This window comes from Rhineura floridana, chromosome 2 (genome assembly GCF_030035675.1).
Source record: "Rhineura floridana isolate rRhiFlo1 chromosome 2, rRhiFlo1.hap2, whole genome shotgun sequence".
Classification (NCBI taxonomy): Eukaryota; Metazoa; Chordata; class Lepidosauria; order Squamata; family Rhineuridae; genus Rhineura; species Rhineura floridana.
Genome location: NC_084481.1, coordinates 106,604,124 through 106,624,155, shown reverse-complemented (window position 1 = coordinate 106,624,155; position 20,032 = coordinate 106,604,124). Strand labels below are relative to the sequence as shown.

Here is a 20,032-nt window from a genome sequence, read left to right as displayed (position 1 = left end):
AAATGTTAGTAGATTCTAGGAGGAGGATGTGCCCGAAATAGATCTGGGACTGGCAATTAACTTTTTTAAAGTAACAAAAATTGACAGCACTTTGCAATAGAAACCTTTACAAACACATTTTGTTCATGACTAGATTATTCAAGTGTGGCAAGTCATGGCAATTTTCATGTGATGAATTGCCTCACTCTAATAATTTGGTTGTGCATAGGATGTGTCAGACTGTGCTATCTAGTAGTTTACTGTCAACATTGTGTGATTTGTTCTGTCTTATGGGAACTAAAAATACATTTTAAAAATGCCTAGGTGGTTAAGTTTCCAGTGAGTTGACAATTTTATATTAAGGACCATATTAAGGACCAGTGTGTTTATCCCACATGCATCATGGGACAACACACAGAAAAGCAGCTTCCATGATATTTATGTAACATTTAATTTAAAATAGAATCTCAGCCTCTTCCTTCAGTAGTTTCAGAAGCATCCAAACTTGGCCTTCGGTGTACCTTTGTATATCATGATTTGGGCAGTTCTCAAAAGTGTACAGTTGCTGGACTAAAACCAGAAAAATAGGAAATATTTATTCACTTTGTATAGTATAAGAATGAGAGTCTCAAAGCTCCAAGCTAGTATTGAACATAATCATTTGACAAAATTAAGACAACCATATGGCTATTAATATCCAAGCAGAAACCATGACAGAATTACCAACAAACAAGAACCCTATAAAGCACAGAAACCGCCCTGCTATAGGCACATGCTAGACTGTTCTAGAAGCAAATTACTGGGATGTACCAATTTCTTTACACTTAAACTGTTACTGAAAAGCGTAACATAAATCAGACTGTGTAGTGGCCCAACTCCTCTAGCCAACAGGGAGCTATAGTTGGCAATGGATTCCCACTACATGTACCCATTGCAAAAGAGAAACAAGTTTCCACATTACCTTGTGCATGTGACACAAAAACGGCTTAACATGGAAGTGATATCCAGGTAGGAAAATTATTGGGTGTGATGTACTGCTATTATTTTCTAAAGACCTCATAATGCTAACATGCAGCTTGTTAATGAGAAGCAAACACAAATTGCTCCCTTAAGTTGTCCACAACACTAACAACGTTTTTGTTGTGGACAAAAAAAATTGCTGTTTTTGCAGAACGCAGCACTTTGTTTGTTTTTAATTTCCTTTTATTTTTGTTGGGCTTCCAAGTAAAGAAACAGTCTGAAACAATGTAGCCCTATCTCTACAAAATATCTCGGGGTGTTAAGTGCCAGGAGATGAACGTGCTTTCCACAATCAGAATTTTAAATCAAGCTGATGGTAGTCACCCCAAATTGTGTGCAGAACTGTTTTTTACTTGAAGCATAAACTCCACCCAAATCATAATCTCAGCTTCTGAAAAAAATGTGTTCCTTTCATTTTTATTGTAATTTTCATTCAAACTTGCTTATCCTGTTCCAGAAGGGCTGGGAGTTAATTACATACCCCAAGAACATAGCATGTTTAGCAATTGTTGTTTGTGACTTTACCATGGCAATTCATACTCATGCTCACAAAGAAAAGCTTCATGCACATAGTCAAATGCCTCCGACACGTCAGGCATAGCAGAGAAAGGTCTGGGCAGTCAACCAGTATACTCCACAGCTCAGTTAAAATTATTTATGGTGATTTCTTATTAACATATAGGGGCTTCCTCAGTACGTGTTGTCACAAGCAAGAAACAGACCTTCTATAGGCAATTTAATCCCACTGAAGTAGGTATGATTAACATATCTGATCATCACACAGTTATCTGCTTTTGTCCCATGCCAAGATTCTTACATTGTGTAAGAAAAGTGTGAACATGTTGCCTCACACTGTATATGGAATGTTTATACACTTCCCACTTTTATTGAAGCACAAGAGTAGCTACACCTACCTACCCACCCACCCAAGCTCTCAGTTAGAATGCAGTTAAATGTGTATCACTTACAGTCTGTTTATTCTTTAAAAATATTGATAGAAAAATAGAAATATATATAAATACAAATTATAAAAAGCATGTATTACATAAAATATGGTCATCTTGAACACACTCCTTGATGCCGTCTTGTAAAAAACAAAATTCTAAGATACATCACAGAACTAAAACCTAGGTGGTGAAAAACTACATTGGATATTATACGTAAAGGTGACGTATTAACAGAAATGAAAGCAAAAGGTATTGGCTTAGATTCTACATAAGGTTCTACCGGCAGGAGTGTCTCACATGCAGAGTTCTGCTAACATAACATTCCTGCTAGTGGAAGGGAGGGCAGCATTTTTCACCAATCTCCTCTCCCCACATGCAGCCCCTTGAAAGTCTGCTCTGGATGGCTGGGGGACCCTCTAGTGCAGCATGAGAGACAATGCAGCAGGAAGGGGAGACTAATGAAAAATGCCACCTCATCCTTAAACTCCAACAGGAACCCAGTTCCCTCAATGAATGGAAGGAACCATTCCATCTGCAGAGGGCTAATGAGAATCCACACCATTAAATGCTACAGCTCCCAGGGGATCAACTTACTTGCAATACACCTTTCCAGAGGACATTATGAACTGAATTTGTGTTGAAGTCACTGGATTTGGTCTTAACAATACATTTCTCATATCACACACCTTTTAGATATTTGAAAGCAATAAGACTACAGCAGTTTCACGTGGACAAGCTTATAAACATCATCTAACATATTCAAGAGTAAAATAAACTACCCTACAGCACATGTAGAAAAGTGTAGCCTCTACTCAACCAAGTCTGCAAATGTTTTGCAGAATACATTGTGTGATATCCAATGGTGTCTGCCTGCTAGTAGAACAGGAATCATTTGTGGAATGAATGCCTCCTCCCTGCTGCAGCTCCATCTGCCCCTAAATCTACTCTGGGGGGTTTGGGGGACTCTCCAGAGCAGCTGGGAAGAGAGTATGGGGGCTGCATGGGGGAGGAGAGGAAGGGGAAGTCCACTCATGCCATATTGGAAATTGCCCTTTCCTTAATAACGGGTACTGTATTTTTAAAATTCTTTGAAAACAGTAATTCTGACTTTTAACTGGAAATTACGCATATGAGAGTATTATGTGCCTTGGAAATTAATTAAGGAGTCCTTATTGAAAGACTATAGCTTAGCTGGTTCAGATGTAATGCCAAATTTTCCTCCCCTTGTGCTCTTCTTGACTTTCCTCTCTTACTGCAAACCATAGTTTCTCATTATACTCAAACTGGGCATAATTCCTTCCAACCAGAATTGGAAAATGTGATAAAGTTATGATTTCGAGTTCTAGTTTGTTGGCAAACTATGATTGACACAAACCACAGTTTGCCTGCTTCAAATGTAACAGCAAACTGGTTTGGAACAAAAGAGGGAAGAAACTGGAGCACCCAAGGGAAGGAGGAAGAGAAGCGACTGTGTAATGTTTATAGTTTGCCATCATGTCTGAACCAAGCCTATGAGATTTATAATCCACTCCTATTTCTATTTAGTGGGAAGAAGTATCATCGACCTACAATGACATCAACACATCCTTAGGTAAAATCCACTGGTTCTACCAAGTCTATTAGGAAATATGTTTACAGCTAAAATAACCGTTTCCAAGTAGTTTTTTAAAAAATTGTTACATCCTTTTGAATTTTGCACTATGAATGTATATTGATTCCATTGTAAGACCACTGACATGAGTAATCACCTTGAATAAGGCAAAATTTAAGAGAATTACCCTAGCTTATATTTATTTTGGGAAATGATTCACAATTTATGGACCATGCTACCTATTCACTGTGTACCTTTCAGTAAAGGAGAGGTCAATGTCTATAATCATGTGGCAAATATACACTGGGAAACTGAGGATACTCATGGATCCCTGACATCTGTCTACTCCACCTCTCTGCATTTATAGAAGCACATCTTTCCTTGAAACATTATGGTGCTCCCCAAAGTCATGTAATGGACATGCAAGCAAGCTTGTCTGCCACATAAAATGTGGATCCGCCTTAATTTGGGAACAAACATTCAACTCTTAACTTCAATGCAATTGTGCACCACACTAAATAAGATGCTATGAATGACCCTGCAGAATGTGTTACATGTCAGCTCACGAAGGCCTCGTGAAACATGTACTTTTACAAGGGTACAGTTTAAAGTGGTGCTTCTTTTTGAAGAACATATAGGCTTATGATAGGCAGCAACATGATTTAGCTAACAAATGCAGCAATTGCTATGATCTGTAGGATTCCTTCAAGTCCGCATATAACAAGCAGGGCAACATTAATAATGACATCTGCTCTCAGGACATAAGTTTGCCACACCAGAAAGTAGATGGACAGGATTATGCTGCCAGCAGTGATCACAAGACTGATCCCCAGTGGAGCCTCTTCTTCTGTCAAGTTCCCTTTAGTACCTGGGGGAAAAAAAAAGATTACAGAAGCACAACAGTCATAAATGCGATAGTCCACAAAAATCTAAATCCAAAACAATAACTTATATATATCGTTCAAGCAGTTACAGGGTAACCTATTGCTAGTGCAAAGTTTGAAATAAACTACTTTAATAGATTAGATTATTGTAAACCTTCTATAAGCTTTTGTATAAGGTCAGATGGAATGAAGTAAGCAATACTCAGGTAAGTCCTTGCACCTTTTATATTTAGTCTGCATAACAATCCCCAGTTCTTACCAGGTTCTTACCTGATTAAATGACCTGGAAAATAAAACGCACACACAGAGGCTGTGGTGGTAAACCCTGTCACAATTAAATGAACTACTGATGGAAACCACCAAACAAAGCAGGGTTGGACAGCTTTACCTGCCTATGCTCCTGCTGGAGTCAGGAAGGAGCAGAAGGGAAGGATGGCAGCCATCCTATCCTCTTGCAAGGCCAGATCCAAGTAGCAGAAAAAGTGAGTAGAGGTTTCCATTGGTCCTTTGTGCTTCAACCTATTATAAGTTTTAAATTCTATATTTTATGCAGCAGTATATAAGATTGCACTCTGTATCTAAAGGTACAGGATTGCATCCAATGAAGTCATCTCATTCGCACAAGGACTACTGCTTGTGCAATGAACGTTCCCCTCCCTTTCCTTGTGCCCCCCAAATCTGTTCTGGGGAATCCTCCAACTTTTGGAAGGAAGGATGCAGGGGGCATGCAGGGAGGAGAGAGGAAGGGAAAATTTTGTTGCACAAGCAGAACTTGAAGGGGATGATGTTGCTGAACACAACCCAGAGCCTATAATACTACAAAACAAACTCCTGGCATACGTGTATCTATAGCAGGCAGGCAATTATAATAATAATGTATAACAAGTATTATTAGCAGTTTTTGAACTATTCTGCGCTTAAGGTATGTTACTTGGCTGCTAACACTACAAGCAGAGACTAGTGCTATTTCTTTTTTACGGTGTTTTTGTGTTGCTACAGCCAGATAAAAGAGCCATAGCATAAATGAGAAGCAGAGCCCTCCTTTTCACCGTACCTTCCCCCTCTGCAGCCATCATGAATCCACAGAACACAGCAATACTCTCATTTTTAGCAGGAGCACCTGGATCAGTGGGGTTGTGCCTCACCACCACCCTCCCCATCAGCAGCATTGCAGCTCCTTACCGAGATGGGGGCAGGGCAGGGTGACAGCAAGGTCGGGGCTATGTGGGCACACAGGTAGAATTAATCTACGTACTCAAGCAGCCCCAACCTCACTGCCACCCCATCATCCCAGTAAATGGCAGTGGTGCCACTGTTGGGAGGGTGATGGCATGGCACTGCCTCACACACTTCCGATTTTTATGTTCCAACAAATATTGCTCTCTTTTAGGCTACTATCTGATACACACTTATTTTAGAACTGGCAAATGGGTATTGGATTGGGGTGTCAGCTTGCTAGTTAGATGCCTTATTTTAACTAGCATATAGAGCCAAGTATGATTTGCACTTTTACCCATGTAGGTCAATCAGCCATTTTAATGTTTAACATTAAAAGTATTTAAATGCCTTGTAAATTTATTGGCTAGTTGTCTTGGATCAGCATGTTTTGACATGTATCCCTACAAATAGATTAATATTTAACAATGATCTTCATGTGCATGCTGCTATCCAACTTACCAAAGTACAGCCTAATTGCTTCTAGAACTGCCATACAGAACAATAATACAAGATCAAGAGCCAAGAAGTCATCTGGATAAGTGAAAACTTGACCTGCCAATGAGCAAAGTATTAAAGATAAAAAAGACAAGTATCATGAGGTTTACAATACTCAGCAGAAGCAGCTTTGCATTTGAAATAACTTACTTTTATAAATAATCATCAGCAGGGTTGCCAAAAAATAAAATATATAATAAACTGCATTTAAATAGAAAAGAATCTGTAAGGGAACAGATGACAGCTGGCAGTTTTTGTCAAGGAAATTGGTTTATAAATAATCAGATCATGTGTGTGCTCGCCACCCCCGTTCATGTTATACCAACACTACATTTTAATATAGCATTAGTATCATTCTAAACATTGTCCATGAATATATATAATAGCATTCAATTTATCCAAGTGAAAGGTGATGGAATAAGCTGTAACTAAACATGCATTTCACTGCTTCCAGGGCTGGCAACTAGCCTGAAGCTATATCATCCACAGAAAATAATGGAAAGAGCCGTCATTCGAACTACAGAGATTGGTAGTAAGTGCTGACTTGGATCAGGATACTCAATTGAGGCAAGTATGCATCTATGAACCAGCAGCCACAGATCCTACCAACCTCCAGAACAATCCTCAGCCTAAACCACATTTAATCCGAGAAGGTGGCTTTTTAGTTTCATAATGATATTTCCAGGACGATTTTAGCAGTTCAGCAAATTAGCATTCATATCAGCACATATCTGTTCCAAAGTTAAGTTCCAAAATACTTCTAACCTAGGCTCCTGCTGGGAGGAAGAGCGGGATATAAATCAAATAATAAATAAATAAACCCCTAACATTTCTTAAAAAGTTACTAATCTACCAAGAGAGATGGTATTGCTTGGGAACATTTGCAACTCGCCCAGCCCTCCTACCTGGGACCTTTTGCATACAAAGAACATGCTATGCTACTGAACACAAACTGAATCAGACTACTGATCTATCTAGCCACCCAACTGTACGCTGAATGAGACAACTGGTCCAACTATTCCAGTACTGACTACACAGACAGTAACTCTTCAAGGTCTCAGATAGAGGTTTCTCTCAGCCCTACTAATTGAGACCCTTTTAACTAGTGAATTACCAGGGACCTCATACATGCAAAGCTATGGGCTCTCCAAGTTATTGCAATATAGCTTAGATACAACATTTCTAGTTGAACCTGTTGGTACAGAGGGGCTTGTTAAAATTAAAAAGTTCTTTAAAATGTTCTATATAAAACTATTTATTCAAACCATAGGCTTTGGTTTACTTGGATTATATCAAAGCTAGCTGATAACAAAATGACAAGCAATTTAACTTTCAAAGTTGATTAAGATGAAGACTATTCTGGCAGTGGCTTTGTGAAAATCTTGCATGACTTTGTGTAGGAATTATCAAGTAACAGAAGCCTTTGTTGGATTATTTGCTACTTTTGACATAACGTACACTGATATTTCAGTTCTGAAAGTCCCAAAAACTATAATTACTAGCAATGGGCTGAAAATACCCAGAACTCTTCAATCTTGCCTCACACAAACTCCTACTGTAATCCTGTCCTACATCTTAATCAAGTTTCTAGCAGGCTGGACAGCATAAGCACCATTCCAGTTGTTACAGGGGGGACCAGCATGGATTTTATTGAGCTTGCAATATCTACTGATTGTGATCAGAAAAACTCAAGATGGCAGTGTCCATGATAGCTGGCTCATCAGATGTGCAACCCTGAAAATGCATGTTGGGTTTTGATTTGTAAGATCCCCCCTGAATCATGAAGCTCACTAGGTAGCCTACAAATCATTATGTCACAGTCTAGATCTCCTCAAGGAGTTGCTGTGAGGAGAAACAACTTGTATTGCATTGTATAGACGCTACAAAACTTAATAATAATATAGGTCAGAATAAACAAATGTCTGAAATATCTCCAATGAAGAAGTGATAATGGTTTAGCTTCAACCTAAGAGATTATGATGTATCTTCCAAAAATTTCTGGAGTATTTTGATTAATCAAAGCATGAGGAATCACTACTTTATTAATCTGACCTGCATTCTAGCAGAGGGGATTGGTAATGGATAGTAAATGTTTCCCATGTGGAGTGCTTTGTTGTTCCATTCTTGGCAACGGGAACTCCATGCCCACAGGGGGTTCTAGTTCTCCATACAAATGTACATACCATGCTGAGCCCAGGTTAGGCGACAGTCTATAAGTAAGGTTTTAAGTGGGGAATGCTACCCACACTATCATGCTAAGAAAAACTCACCAAACTGCCCATCTAGAAGAACCCTGCCCAAAGTGGGAAGAGTTGATAATATCATAGGTATCTTAAAAATTCCTGAAGTATATCTGAAATGCTCAAACAAAAACACCTGCTAGTTTCCATGTTTTCTTAAGTTCTGTAAATCCACAGCAGCAACACAAGAGTCAGCTTTATAAAAAAGAACAATGCTTAAACAGATGAAGCCTGCTTCCTTTGCATTTTCTTGATAGTCCCTTTTTATTTTTACTGAAGAAACACGTGCACCGGACTTGCTGGAACACACAAATTGCTGAAAGTGCTTGTAACCACTTGCACACCAATACATAGCAAAATCTTTTTTTTTTTAAAAAAATGAACTTGAGGGTGCCATGCCCATTTAGGGCACCAGATAAATGTTGTATGCTAACATCTTCTCTCAGTGTTATAATATTTTGTGTTATTCTAAACCATTTAGAGATTAAAGTTGCAATCCTATACAAAGTGACCTGGGAGCAAGTCCCACTGAACTCAGTGAGACTTGTGTCTAAATAAACATGCATTGAGTGCACCAAAAAGACTGATAGTTAATAGTTGCATTCTGGCTTGCACAGTGGATGTCAGCTGTATTGAAACAAAACTGAGTATTCACATTCTCCAGACTGAAATGAGGAAAGAAAATGAAGAAGGGATTGTTGTAGCAGAAATATTTGAAGACTGTCTGGAACACTATTTAAGGAAATTGTTACAAACAATGTCACCCATGTATCCAAAGGATTGGGGGACCCTTCAGAGCACATTTGGGGGGACACGTAGGGGGGACAGCTGCAGAAGAAATCACTAAAGATAGGAAGGCCCAGAAAAAATTGGAAAAAGCAGGCTTCCCCCACCTTTTACCAGAAAACCCAGGAAAAATTGTTCCCCACCCTTCTTTTTTTTTTGCAGATTTTCGCATCTCTAGAAATCATAGAAAATTGCTTCCTGATCCATTCTATTGATAAATTCTTTACCATCAGCAGAGTGAAACTACTGGATACAACCCTATCTTATTTATTTATTATTTGATTTATGTCCCGCCCTTCCTCCCAGCAGGAGCCCATGGCTCAGAATGACTATCATTCTGATCACTTCATTTCTTAGTTTCCCAGGATATAGATCAATCATGCTCTAGTACACATAATCATTGTCAATATATACTGCTTTTGCCTAACTTCATTAAACTTCATTACAAATTCAGAAACTCAAACTTATCAGAGGACAGTATAGCAATAATTTTCAGACTTTCTACTTTCAGGCAGCATGCTCCCTGTCAATTTGAAATGAAATACCTGCATTGCAGAAGGTTATATTCTGGTGCATGCTTGACAGTCCATAGTCCACTCATACAAGACTCATGTGAACAAAGTGCATGCCCTAGAACATATCCAACCCTCCCCTGCTGCTGCACATTGCAGAAGATTGCTAGTTTATTGATCTCATTCAGGAACCCTCAAAAAGCATCCAAGGATCAGGGTTTTGTGGAACACGTGAAAATCACAGATACAAAGAAGCAAATTATTTGATCACATGAATGAAAAAGAAAGGATACAACAGATGATGTTCTTCCTGTCCACAAGACAAAAATAATAATTAGCAGACTATAATTTTTGCATGTTGCAGAGCAGAAATTACTTTCTTTCAGTGGGAAAGCAATTTAAGCTGTGACAGCAGCCAGTTAGAACATGAATAATCTACTGCCAAGCTGTAACACAGTACTGGAAGATCTATTTCATACCACCCCATTCTTTGCAAGGATAAAGCTGCAATTCACAAACCATTTAAGTCACCTTGTGCACATTTTTCAGTTTAAGGCTAGAATCCTAAACACTTTACTGAAGTAAGCCCTAATGAACACAACAGAACTTACTTCTGGGTAAATATGCATAGCAGTTATGTGAGCATAGCCTAAACACACTTATCAGACTGTTTTAAAGCCAAGTTTTAAAACTCTTGTTTTATTTTTAAAAGCAAGAAGTAACAAAACTAGGCAGGAAGTAAAGAATTCAGTACTTAATATAATGAGACATTCATCGCTGTCATTCATTTTTAGGCTTAAATAAAACTTCAAGTACAGTGTAATCCAATTACACAGAGCAGTTCTCTATCCCCCTCTAGTGAATTAACCATTCCATGGTTTCTAAGTTTGCTATTTATTTAGCAAAGGTCTAACTTGGTCTTTCAATCAACACTTTTAGATGCAGTCCAAGTTGCACTTTCTGGCAACACTTCATAGAAGGTGGACATGACTGTAAGATGGAGGTGTAGCCTGTTTATATATTTAGCATTCACTAAAGACAAAATATATTTAATGTACAAAGCTTAAGGTACAATATGATGGGAACCAAAGGTTTAAGCAATTGATAGGTAAGGACACACTTTCCTGCTTATAGTACCATTGCCCACCAATCAGTTCCTACACAACTTAAAAACAGACCTGCTGGATGAGAACAAGCATCCATGTAGTCCAGACTCCAAGTCTGATGACTACCATTTTGAAAGATAAATGTCTCTGTGAATTGTTCCATGTGAGAGAATTGGTATCATTCATTATACCCTTCAGCTCACACTAAGACCATGTATTTAAAGTACATGGTCCCAAAAACACTCCCAATAAGGATTAAAATACCTATAGTGTTTACTGTGTTATTTTGGACCTCTGAGCACCTAAGAATGTACTGAAGACGTTATATTTAAACCCCAAAATAAGGGCAAAGAGTAATAATCCTGATATCACCCTTTCCAAAGTTTGTGACTCTGCCAGAGAACAGTGTTGTATGCAACAAATAATTGCACAAGCGGAACAACTTCCACTCTTGCAACAAAGCATTCCCCCCTCCTCCTACACGCTCCACAATTTGCTCAGGGTTTTCCCCCAACCCTCCAGACCAGATTTTGAGGGGGGGGGGCTCAAGGAAGAAGTTCCAATGCATGGGTGGAAGTTGTTTCACTCGTGTAACAACTTTGTTGGAGTCAGATTGTGGCGATTCTTAACAGCTCTGAAGTAACAAATGTGGCCAAAGGAATGCCACAATGAAGCAAGGAGGGCATAGTCTATATACACAATACGGCAGGAGTTCCCAAACCACCAGTGATCCACAACCTTCATTCAGGCAGTCCACAGCTTGTCTGTGGACTTGTGGTTGATGACAGGAGATGGCACATCCATCTCATTGAATAGTCATAGTTTTTTAATTGTATTTTAATTGCTTTTTATTTCTTATATTTCATTATATTGTATTACAATTTGAATTCTATGGAATTACAATTGCTACAACAGGCAAGAAAAGTCATTAAGTGGTCTCCTAAGACCCTCAGCAATTTTTAAGTGGTCCCTGGGGGGAAAAGTTTGGGAATCACTGCAATAGAGCATCCCATTTCTTTGGTACATATTTATCCCACTGTTAATGCATCGAGCTCAGGGTACATATTTTTTCCACTGCCCTGTTTATCCTTACAACCTGTGAGAGAGTGATGGCCTCAAGGTCACCCACTGAGCTTAATGGTACAGCATAAATTTGGACCCAAGCTTCTTAGGTCTTACCAGCACTCTATGCAGCAGACTTCCCCAACTTCCAGTTTTGGACTACAACATACATCAGGCCTAGCATGCATGACCATTGATCAGAAACTATGGGAGCTGTAGTTCAAAACACATGGAGGATACCAAGTTGGAGAAGGCTGCACTACAGCAGAGGCGGGGAACCTTTGGCTCTCCAGATGTTGCTGAACTCCAACTCCCATCAACTCCAACTAGCAAGGTCAATGGCCAGGGTGATGAATGGTGTAGCTCAACAACAGGATAAATAAATAAATAAAACAGGAGCACCACAGGTCCCCCACTTCTGCACCACAGCAATTTCACTCTCCAATAATTCTGTATACTTCCAAAGTTAAAACTGCTTAGAATAACTGGTTGATTTAGCATTGGTGGCTGTAAGCTGCAGTCTACTTCACGAAAAAGTAGAAAGAGTAGAAAAAGAGGAAGGCCAAGCAATAGATGGATTGATTCCATAAAGGAAGCCACAGATCTGAACTTACAAGATCTGAACAGGGTGGTTTACAACAGATGCTATTGGAGGTCACTGATTCATAGGGTCACCATAAGTCATAATCGACTTGAAGGCACATAAAAACAAAATTCTAGAGCTTAATTAGATTTTGGCTCAGTTCTCACTTGAAGTGGCAAATCTGTACCTAAGCCAGGGGTGGGGAATCTTTTTCAGCCTGAGGACCACATAGGGAATCTTCCACGTGCTGCATACCAGTAAAAGGTAGGGTGAGAAACAAACGTGAGCAGAGCAATACATGTGCCTCATCTTTGTACAGTATTTATTATTTATTTTATTTATTTATATCCCACCTTTTTTTGCCAAGGAGCTCAAGGTGGCGCACACAGTTCTCCCCCTACTCATTTAATCCCCACAACCACCCTGTGAGGTAGGTAAGGCTGAAAGGCAGTGACTGGCTCAAAGTTACCCAGTGAGCTTCATGGCTGAGTGGGATTTGAACCCTGGTCTCCCAGGTCCTAGTCCAACACTCTACCACTACACCACTCTGGCTACATTCTAGCCACACGAAGGCCAGAGGTGAACACACACACACACACACACTTGTCCAACCCGCAAAAGGGATTGTCACAGTCCAAGCACACGTTCCAGCTAGGCAAAACCCCAGAGGAGCGAACAGAGCAGTTTCTGTGAAGGGTTTGGGTTGAGGAGAGGTCAATGGCTACATTTGGACCCTGGGCCCAAAGTTCTCCACCCTTGGTCTAAATTGTGTCACTTCAGGTTGCAGGAGGGGACTTATTCAATTAAATGAATGCTTCTCTATACCGAAAATCCCCTTCACACAGAAAACAAAAGTCAGTAGGTTATTCATCCTATAACCTCCTGAGCTCTATCTTCATATGTAGAATACTGTTATTGGGGGATGGGTACGGAGAAACATTCAGTCATGTTAACTTCCGCCAGCTGTTTTAAGTGGTAACGCCCTGATAAAGAGACTGACCACCTCAGTGAGAACTAAAGCATAATAATAATCACTTAGGAAACGCCTGAAATGTTCTGGGTAAACATCCTTAAGATCCCATGACAGTGCGACAACCCGATACTCATTTATTTCGGATTAAACGCCTTTTTAACAGTGGAACTTGGTTCGAGTAACAAAGCAGAAGGATTAGGCTGTACACGGCGCAGTACCATTTTATTCCACTGTTGTCATGGTAACCTATTACCCGTCGAAGCCAACGCAGTAAGCTCAACCACAGGCGGTCTCGTAAACAAGCTATGGAGCCGCGCGCACTGTTGGGGAAATCGGGCCTGCCTCTTCTAACCAGCCCTGGCGTTAACAGCGCCGCCTCAGCAGCACCGCGCTCACCTCGCTTGACGGCCGCCATTTTTCTATTTCCCCCTCACTCCCCGCCCCTCCTCCATTCCTCCAATATCCCGACTGTCCTTGCGCAGCCTAACTCGGGGCTTCGTGAACCTTCGCAAATAATCGTTCGTTGGTTTTCACTCGGGCGGAATTGCACGACGTATTTCGGAACCCATTTGTTCGGCTTGAATCGGACAGCTCCGGACGGGTTTGTAAGGGGGCAGGATTCAGAAATCCCTGCTCGGGCTTTCCCTCCCTCAATTCGGTCATAGCCGAAAGGACTCGAGTCTTTTCGGCAATCGCCATTGCTTTTAGAAGCCATGATTAATTTAGACCTGTTCGGGCACCGTCGCGAACTTTCGGCCCCATTCTGTATCGCTTCAGCTTGGAATTAGGTTGATCGGAAGAGATCGGCAACTATTCGGGCTTATTCGGATGAGACCGAAGAGAGTTCCGGAGGCCTCGGCAAGGGTGGCCATCGGCGGCACTCGGGAGAGTACTCGGACAAGATCGGAGAAAGCTTTGGGCAGTTCGTTTCCCTGCTCGGGAGCCGTCAAAACGCAGCTCGGGTAAAATCGGACGATAAATCTCACTCGGACGGCCTCGGCTAACCTCGTGTCGTTCACCCTCTCCCACCCGCCCCCCCATCGGTTAAGGCCGCTTCAGATGGAGGACTCAGAGTCGGCCGCAAAGCAACTGGGTTTGGCTGAAGCGGCGGCGGTAGCTGCCGCTGCTGCAGTTGCTGCAGCAGCGGCAGCTGCCGCGGCCGCAGAGGCATCAGAGCAGCAGCACCAGCAGCGTGTCGAGGCGAGTGGCTCAGGGGCGGAGCCACAAGAGGAAGAGGAGGTGACGGCGGTGACCGTAATGGCGGCGGATGCCGAGCACATCGAGATGGGGACCGAGTCCCTGCCGAGCACCGACGAGGCCGCAGCGGCCGCCTTCGCAGGTCAGCGCACCCGGCGCATGCGCAGAAACGCACGCATGCCAGCCATTAAACCTTGCCGGGACAGTGGGCTGGTTCACACGGGCGTGCTTATTCAAGTGATGATTGCCTTGTAGGATTGGTCCACTGCAGATTTTAACTTCACATTTAGAATGTTCGTCTTGCACCAGTCACTTCTCAGTGGAACGACTTCGCAGCAGAGCTTGGAAAAGTTACTTTTTTGAACTACAACTCCCATCAGCCACAGCCAGCATGGCCACTGGATTGGGCTGATGGGCGTTGTAGTTCAAAAAAGTAACTTTTCCAAGCTCTGCTTCGCAGATTATTCAGCCGCTAATGATGACGTGGATAGAAATCACGTTTTATATATGTATGGGTGAATCGGCCCTGAGCCATAGTAAAGTGCAGGAATCGTCATTGTCACTCCTGCACTGCTTTTATTTGTACTGTTCCCTGTCCCATAACAGGGCTACTGTACCTTTAACAGCAGCTTGACAAACGGAAATCCGCAGCAGATGTATATTTCCTTCATCATTCTGTCATTGTCATCCCAGGGGAAAACTGCACCTGGTGAATTTCTGCCTGTCAGCCAATTAAAAAAAGACACAGGAGCCCTGCTTTTGCTGGGGCAGCCTGGTGGCTTGGATGTGACAACCCTAAACACAACAATATCGTTTGTTCATGTGCATTTATATGCATGAAGAATCATGGCAGATAATGCACAGTAAAGCTTCACTCCTTTAAAAACTTAACACTGGAATAAAACCCAACTGAAATAGAAACTTCTAAATATACATACATATGTTGACTTATATACTTACCTGGGACTAAATCTTACTGAACTCAATGTAGCTTACTTCTGAGTAGACAGGCACACATAGGTTTGTATTGTAAAAGGAAAACGGTTCCTATTGCATCTGGCCACCTTACAAATAAGCACTGTGCTGTTAGTATACTGGTGGCTTATCACTGATTAGCTGTGTTCCATGAGCCAAAAATGTTTGCTTTATGTACTGAAACATGCACATTGGGGAGAGAATGAACATCTAGGGGGTACCCTAGATGTGAATAGTTTGTTTGATAAAAAACAAATATGGGATTGCATGTTTTCCTGCTTGGATTTTATCAGGTCCCTGTAGAAAACTCAATAGATTCTGGTCATATTTTACAGAAGTGACCACAGTAACCGTAGCCAATGTGGGTGCCTCTGCAGACAACGTATTCACTACTTCAGTGGCAAATGCAGCATCTATTTCAGGACATGTGCTGGTAAGGTCAGGGTTTTATTTATTTATTTATTTATTGAATTTATATCCTCCCCTTCCTCCCAGTAGGAGCCCAGGTTGGTTCACTCCTCTCCAATATTTCTTACTCAACATTTCCCTTGTGGTAACATCAAAACTGTCTGTGTAGTTGTGATAGTTCATCAATCCAATTGCACAGATACAGCTTTAGAAGCATTTTATCCTGGGCTAGCAGGGTAAATCCATTCTTCTGTACTGCTACTTGTAATCCCATTATGGGCAATCTCATACATTACACAGAAGCAAACCCAGGTTTGTCAACAAATGTACACTCAACATGAAGCAGTGAGTAGCCAGTCACCTACAAATATGTAAAACTGCCCTAATGTGTTCATTGACTCTGTTATGATGTTGACTCTATAATGCCTCCTTTTAAATCACTGGCACAGAATTCAATAGTGTTTAAGTATAACATCTTGTAGTTTGTGATGTGCATGGACAACATCTAGACCAGCCTTTCCCAACTAGTGGGCCACCAGATGTTGTTGGACCACAACTCCCATCAGACTCAGCCAGCATTGCCAATGGTCAGGAAAGATGGGAATTGTGGTCCAACAACATCTGGTGGCCCACTCGTTGGGAAAGGCTGATTTAGAGTGCAAGATCCTTGGAGCAGAGACCTCAGTTTTTTGGGTGCTACTATATAATAATAATAATTTGCATGCCTTATGTTCTCTTTGCAGTTACAGTTTTATTTACATGTTGGCACCAATCCAAGCCACATTGGCTCAGCAAAATTCTGGGAGCTGCATCTCTGTAACTACACAATGGATGCAGAGGAAGGGAGGTGTGAATTTATCCTCTTCTGTAAATACATAAATCCAGCTCTAATATTTCCATAGGGTTGTATCCAATGTAGCTCAAAGTAAACATCCTGTCAGCACAAGGACTTCCACTTGTGCAACAGGACTTCCTCGCTTCTTCTCTCCCCCCCCCAATCTATTCTAGGACTTTCCTGAACCCTCTGGAACAGATTTGAGGAGGATGCTGTGTGGGTGGGTGCACACAGGGGAAAGGGGGGGAAGGCCAATTGTGAAAGCAGAAAAGTTAGTTGAATGCCATCCATAGTAAACAACATTCCCTGTGATATTTCCATGGCAGTTTAGAAATCTGTCAATAAGATACTAAAATAATAATAACAATAACAAGCCTGTCAAGTTGTATTAGCTAAAGGTCTTTCTTTCTTCTGCAGTCTGGAAGAACAGCTCTTCAGATTGGGGACAGCTTGAATGCTGAGAAAGCCACTCTAATTGTCGTTCACACTGATGGCAGCATTGTAGAGACTGCAGGGCTAAAGGGGTCATCCACACCTCTTACACCAGGTATTATGTGGTCTTGCAGGGCTTTTTAAAATATCACTCCTCAATTTTAGTTTCATGACTAGCAATGATAAGATCTCAATTGGGTTTTTTATGTCAGCTAACTCTCTTAAATGTCATAGATAAGAACTGAAAGTTTAGGGTTTGTGTTAGTTGACTCTTGAACTCTTGTTTGGCTTATTACTTTTGACATTTTGGTAGTATATTTTCTGACTATCCACTTTTATATTTGAAATGACTAATAAGAAACAGTGCTTAAGTTAGCACAATGAACTAAGGGAAATTCCTCAGTTGAGAGATGGAAGACAAAGAGAAATTAGCAACAGAGTGACAGATATTTATTGAATTTTGGAGAAATGAGCATAATGAGCATAATGTCTTGGGTTCAGACTTCCACTGACAGGGATCTCCTGTCAGGGAGGAGGTGATTCTTGCACATTCCTCCTTTCTCCTGCAACCCTCTCTGCCCTTGGAAAGCTGCTTTGGAGGGTTGCAGGATTTTTTGGAATTCTGAAGCTGCTGGGGGAATCCATGGAAATTGCCTCTCCTCATCCCCTCCTTCTAATGGGAACCTCTGCCAGATCAGAATCTTTTCCAGGAATGGAAGGTGCTCTCCCATTCATGGGAGAATGTGTTTGGCTCCAACTCAATATTCATATAAATGTGCTTTTTTAAAATTCATATTGAAATGATTAGAATTATAACAAAATGAATACATTTCATATCATGTTTAGAATATCCAACACAATTTATTTGCTTGTATAGTGTTGATTCCAATAAAGAATCAAAGAAAGTTTTAGTGTTGATAGTGTTGATTCCAATAAAGAATCAAAGAAAGTTTTTGTGAAATGTCTCTGTTGAGTTGATTATTCCATCCCATAATTATTGGTATCACATTATTTTGTTCAGTCAAAATGGGAGAGGCATAGGGTATCATTACTTCCCATTCCACTGACAACCCTATCCATCATCCAACAGCCCTTCTATGGGCTGAAGGCCCATGTCAAGTCTCAGTTTTTCCTCTTCAAAATTTATCCAATTCTTAACCAGATAACTTCCAAATCTTATCCAGATACCTTACCCATTTTCCATGCTTTTGCAATCAATATGTGAGGTGCTTTAAGTATATGGATGATCAAAAAATTTGTACATGCAGGTAAACGTGCATCAGCGTTTTTCAATATTATGAATTTTTCTCTATATATGTTTTTATCTATAAATATTTCTGCTTACAATTGTAATTTATTTACTGTATTTTGTTATTGTTTTCTTTGTTACACAAGTATTAATAGTTAATAATAATTTTAAAATGAATAAAATGAAAGAGTACTTGGATGTTATGGTGGTTATTACCCTGAGTAACCGCAGATCAACTGGACTTCTGTTTAAAAGATTATGCTGTTAGTCCAAGTAAATGGGAATATGTTGGCTATGATCCAAGTATTCAGTTTTAGCACATTAGTAAATCACATTTTCGGTAAAATGTGGGAAACAGGTAGGGTTTTTGTAACTTTGGAGAAGGACTTGTCTTTGCTGTTGTGAGTAAACTTTAATTTTTAACACTGGAGAAACAATGTCAACATTATAAGTTCTTTCTGTTTGTTTCTGTATCTAAATTCTTTTGTCTTTTCAAAGGTCAGCAGGGCTATGTAAATTACTGCAGCTGCCTTGAAAATTCAACACATCTCATTTATAGTTCAAGGCTGTTATCAGCCTGCTATCTCATCTTTCACCATGTGATGGTGCAGTAGCTGCTTGAACTCCCAAATAATATTTCTATGTTGTGCCTTTGTTAAAACTTCTATTCCATCTGATGTATTAGCTCATACATTGTTATGAAACCAGTAAATTAGGGCCAGTTACTATGTTATGATTGCATTGCATGTCACTCTAGTAATGGCTGAAATGAGGAAACCATATCATGTGCCTTCATCCCATACCAGTGCTGTTGGATGCTGGAGAGGGTTGTCAGTGGAATGGGAAGTATTGATGCCCTATGCCTCTCCCACCTGATTTCCAAATTTCAAGCAGTTCTCAAATCACGGATCTGCTTTCAGAGAGTATTTAATAGTGGTTCCCTCTTCTTTTAAGGGAACTAGTTCCCATCTGCTCTGAGAGAAGGAAGAAGAGAGTGAAGAACGCAGGCAGAGACAACATCAGAGCTTCCTTCAGTTGTACTGTCCCCTCCACCCCACCCCTGGGCCAACTTTGCATTTTATATCATTTATTTGTTTAGGTTTTTTAAAATTGTAAACCACCTTGGGTGCTTTGGCAGAAAGGCAATACATAAATGCAAATAAATAAAAAGTTGTTCACTTTTGTTCTGTTGTCCAGAAGCCACTTTGAGAATCCCTGATGTTCCAGTGGCATTTGTCTTTCTGTAGGAGAGGCAGAAGTAGAATCTGAGTGTATTGAGTGTGTCTTTGTTTTCTTTCCATTGATCCAAAGGGCCTCAGTCTCCTACTCCTTTAACATCTGGGCAAGAAAAAGGTGGAACAAAATATAACTGGGATCCTTCAGTGTATGACAACGAATTGCCCGTGCGGTGCCGAAATATCAGTGGGATCCTGTACAAAAACCGACTTGGCTCAGGTATGGTGTCTCATCCTCTTTTTCCGAGAGTGTGATTATGTATTCTGTATTCCTTCTTGAAGCGTGTTGGTTAAACGGTCAGCAG

The 20,032-nt window shown here is 40.7% G+C and overlaps 2 protein-coding genes across 6 annotated transcripts in view; one reads left to right on the top strand and one right to left on the bottom strand.

Moving 5' to 3' along the window:
• Positions 1 to 595: 595 nt before the first annotated feature.
• On the bottom strand, positions 596 to 13,839 carry TMEM80 (transmembrane protein 80). Its single transcript, XM_061610017.1, has 5 exons — positions 13,793 to 13,839; positions 9,966 to 9,982; positions 6,285 to 6,378; positions 6,099 to 6,191; positions 596 to 4,405 (listed from the first exon to the last, which is right to left on the bottom strand). The coding sequence occupies exons 1-5, from the start codon at positions 13,809 to 13,811 to the stop codon at positions 4,200 to 4,202; spliced, it is 429 nt and encodes a 142-aa protein (XP_061466001.1). The 5' UTR covers positions 13,812 to 13,839; the 3' UTR covers positions 596 to 4,199.
• The window catches only part of DEAF1 (DEAF1 transcription factor), a 30,631-nt gene continuing 24,322 nt past the window's right edge, over positions 13,724 to 20,032 (top strand). For 2 of the 5 annotated variants that reach the window (XM_061610014.1, XM_061610015.1), the window contains exons 1-4: positions 13,724 to 14,735; positions 15,904 to 16,001; positions 17,229 to 17,358; positions 19,804 to 19,947. In XM_061610014.1, coding sequence (XP_061465998.1) covers positions 14,456 to 14,735; positions 15,904 to 16,001; positions 17,229 to 17,358; positions 19,804 to 19,947 — 652 coding nt within the window. In that variant the 5' untranslated portion in view covers positions 13,724 to 14,455. The remainder of the gene's footprint in view (positions 14,736 to 15,903; positions 16,002 to 17,228; positions 17,359 to 19,803; positions 19,948 to 20,032) is intronic. The other 3 variants (XM_061610013.1, XM_061610012.1, XM_061610016.1) reach the window with 2 other exon arrangements.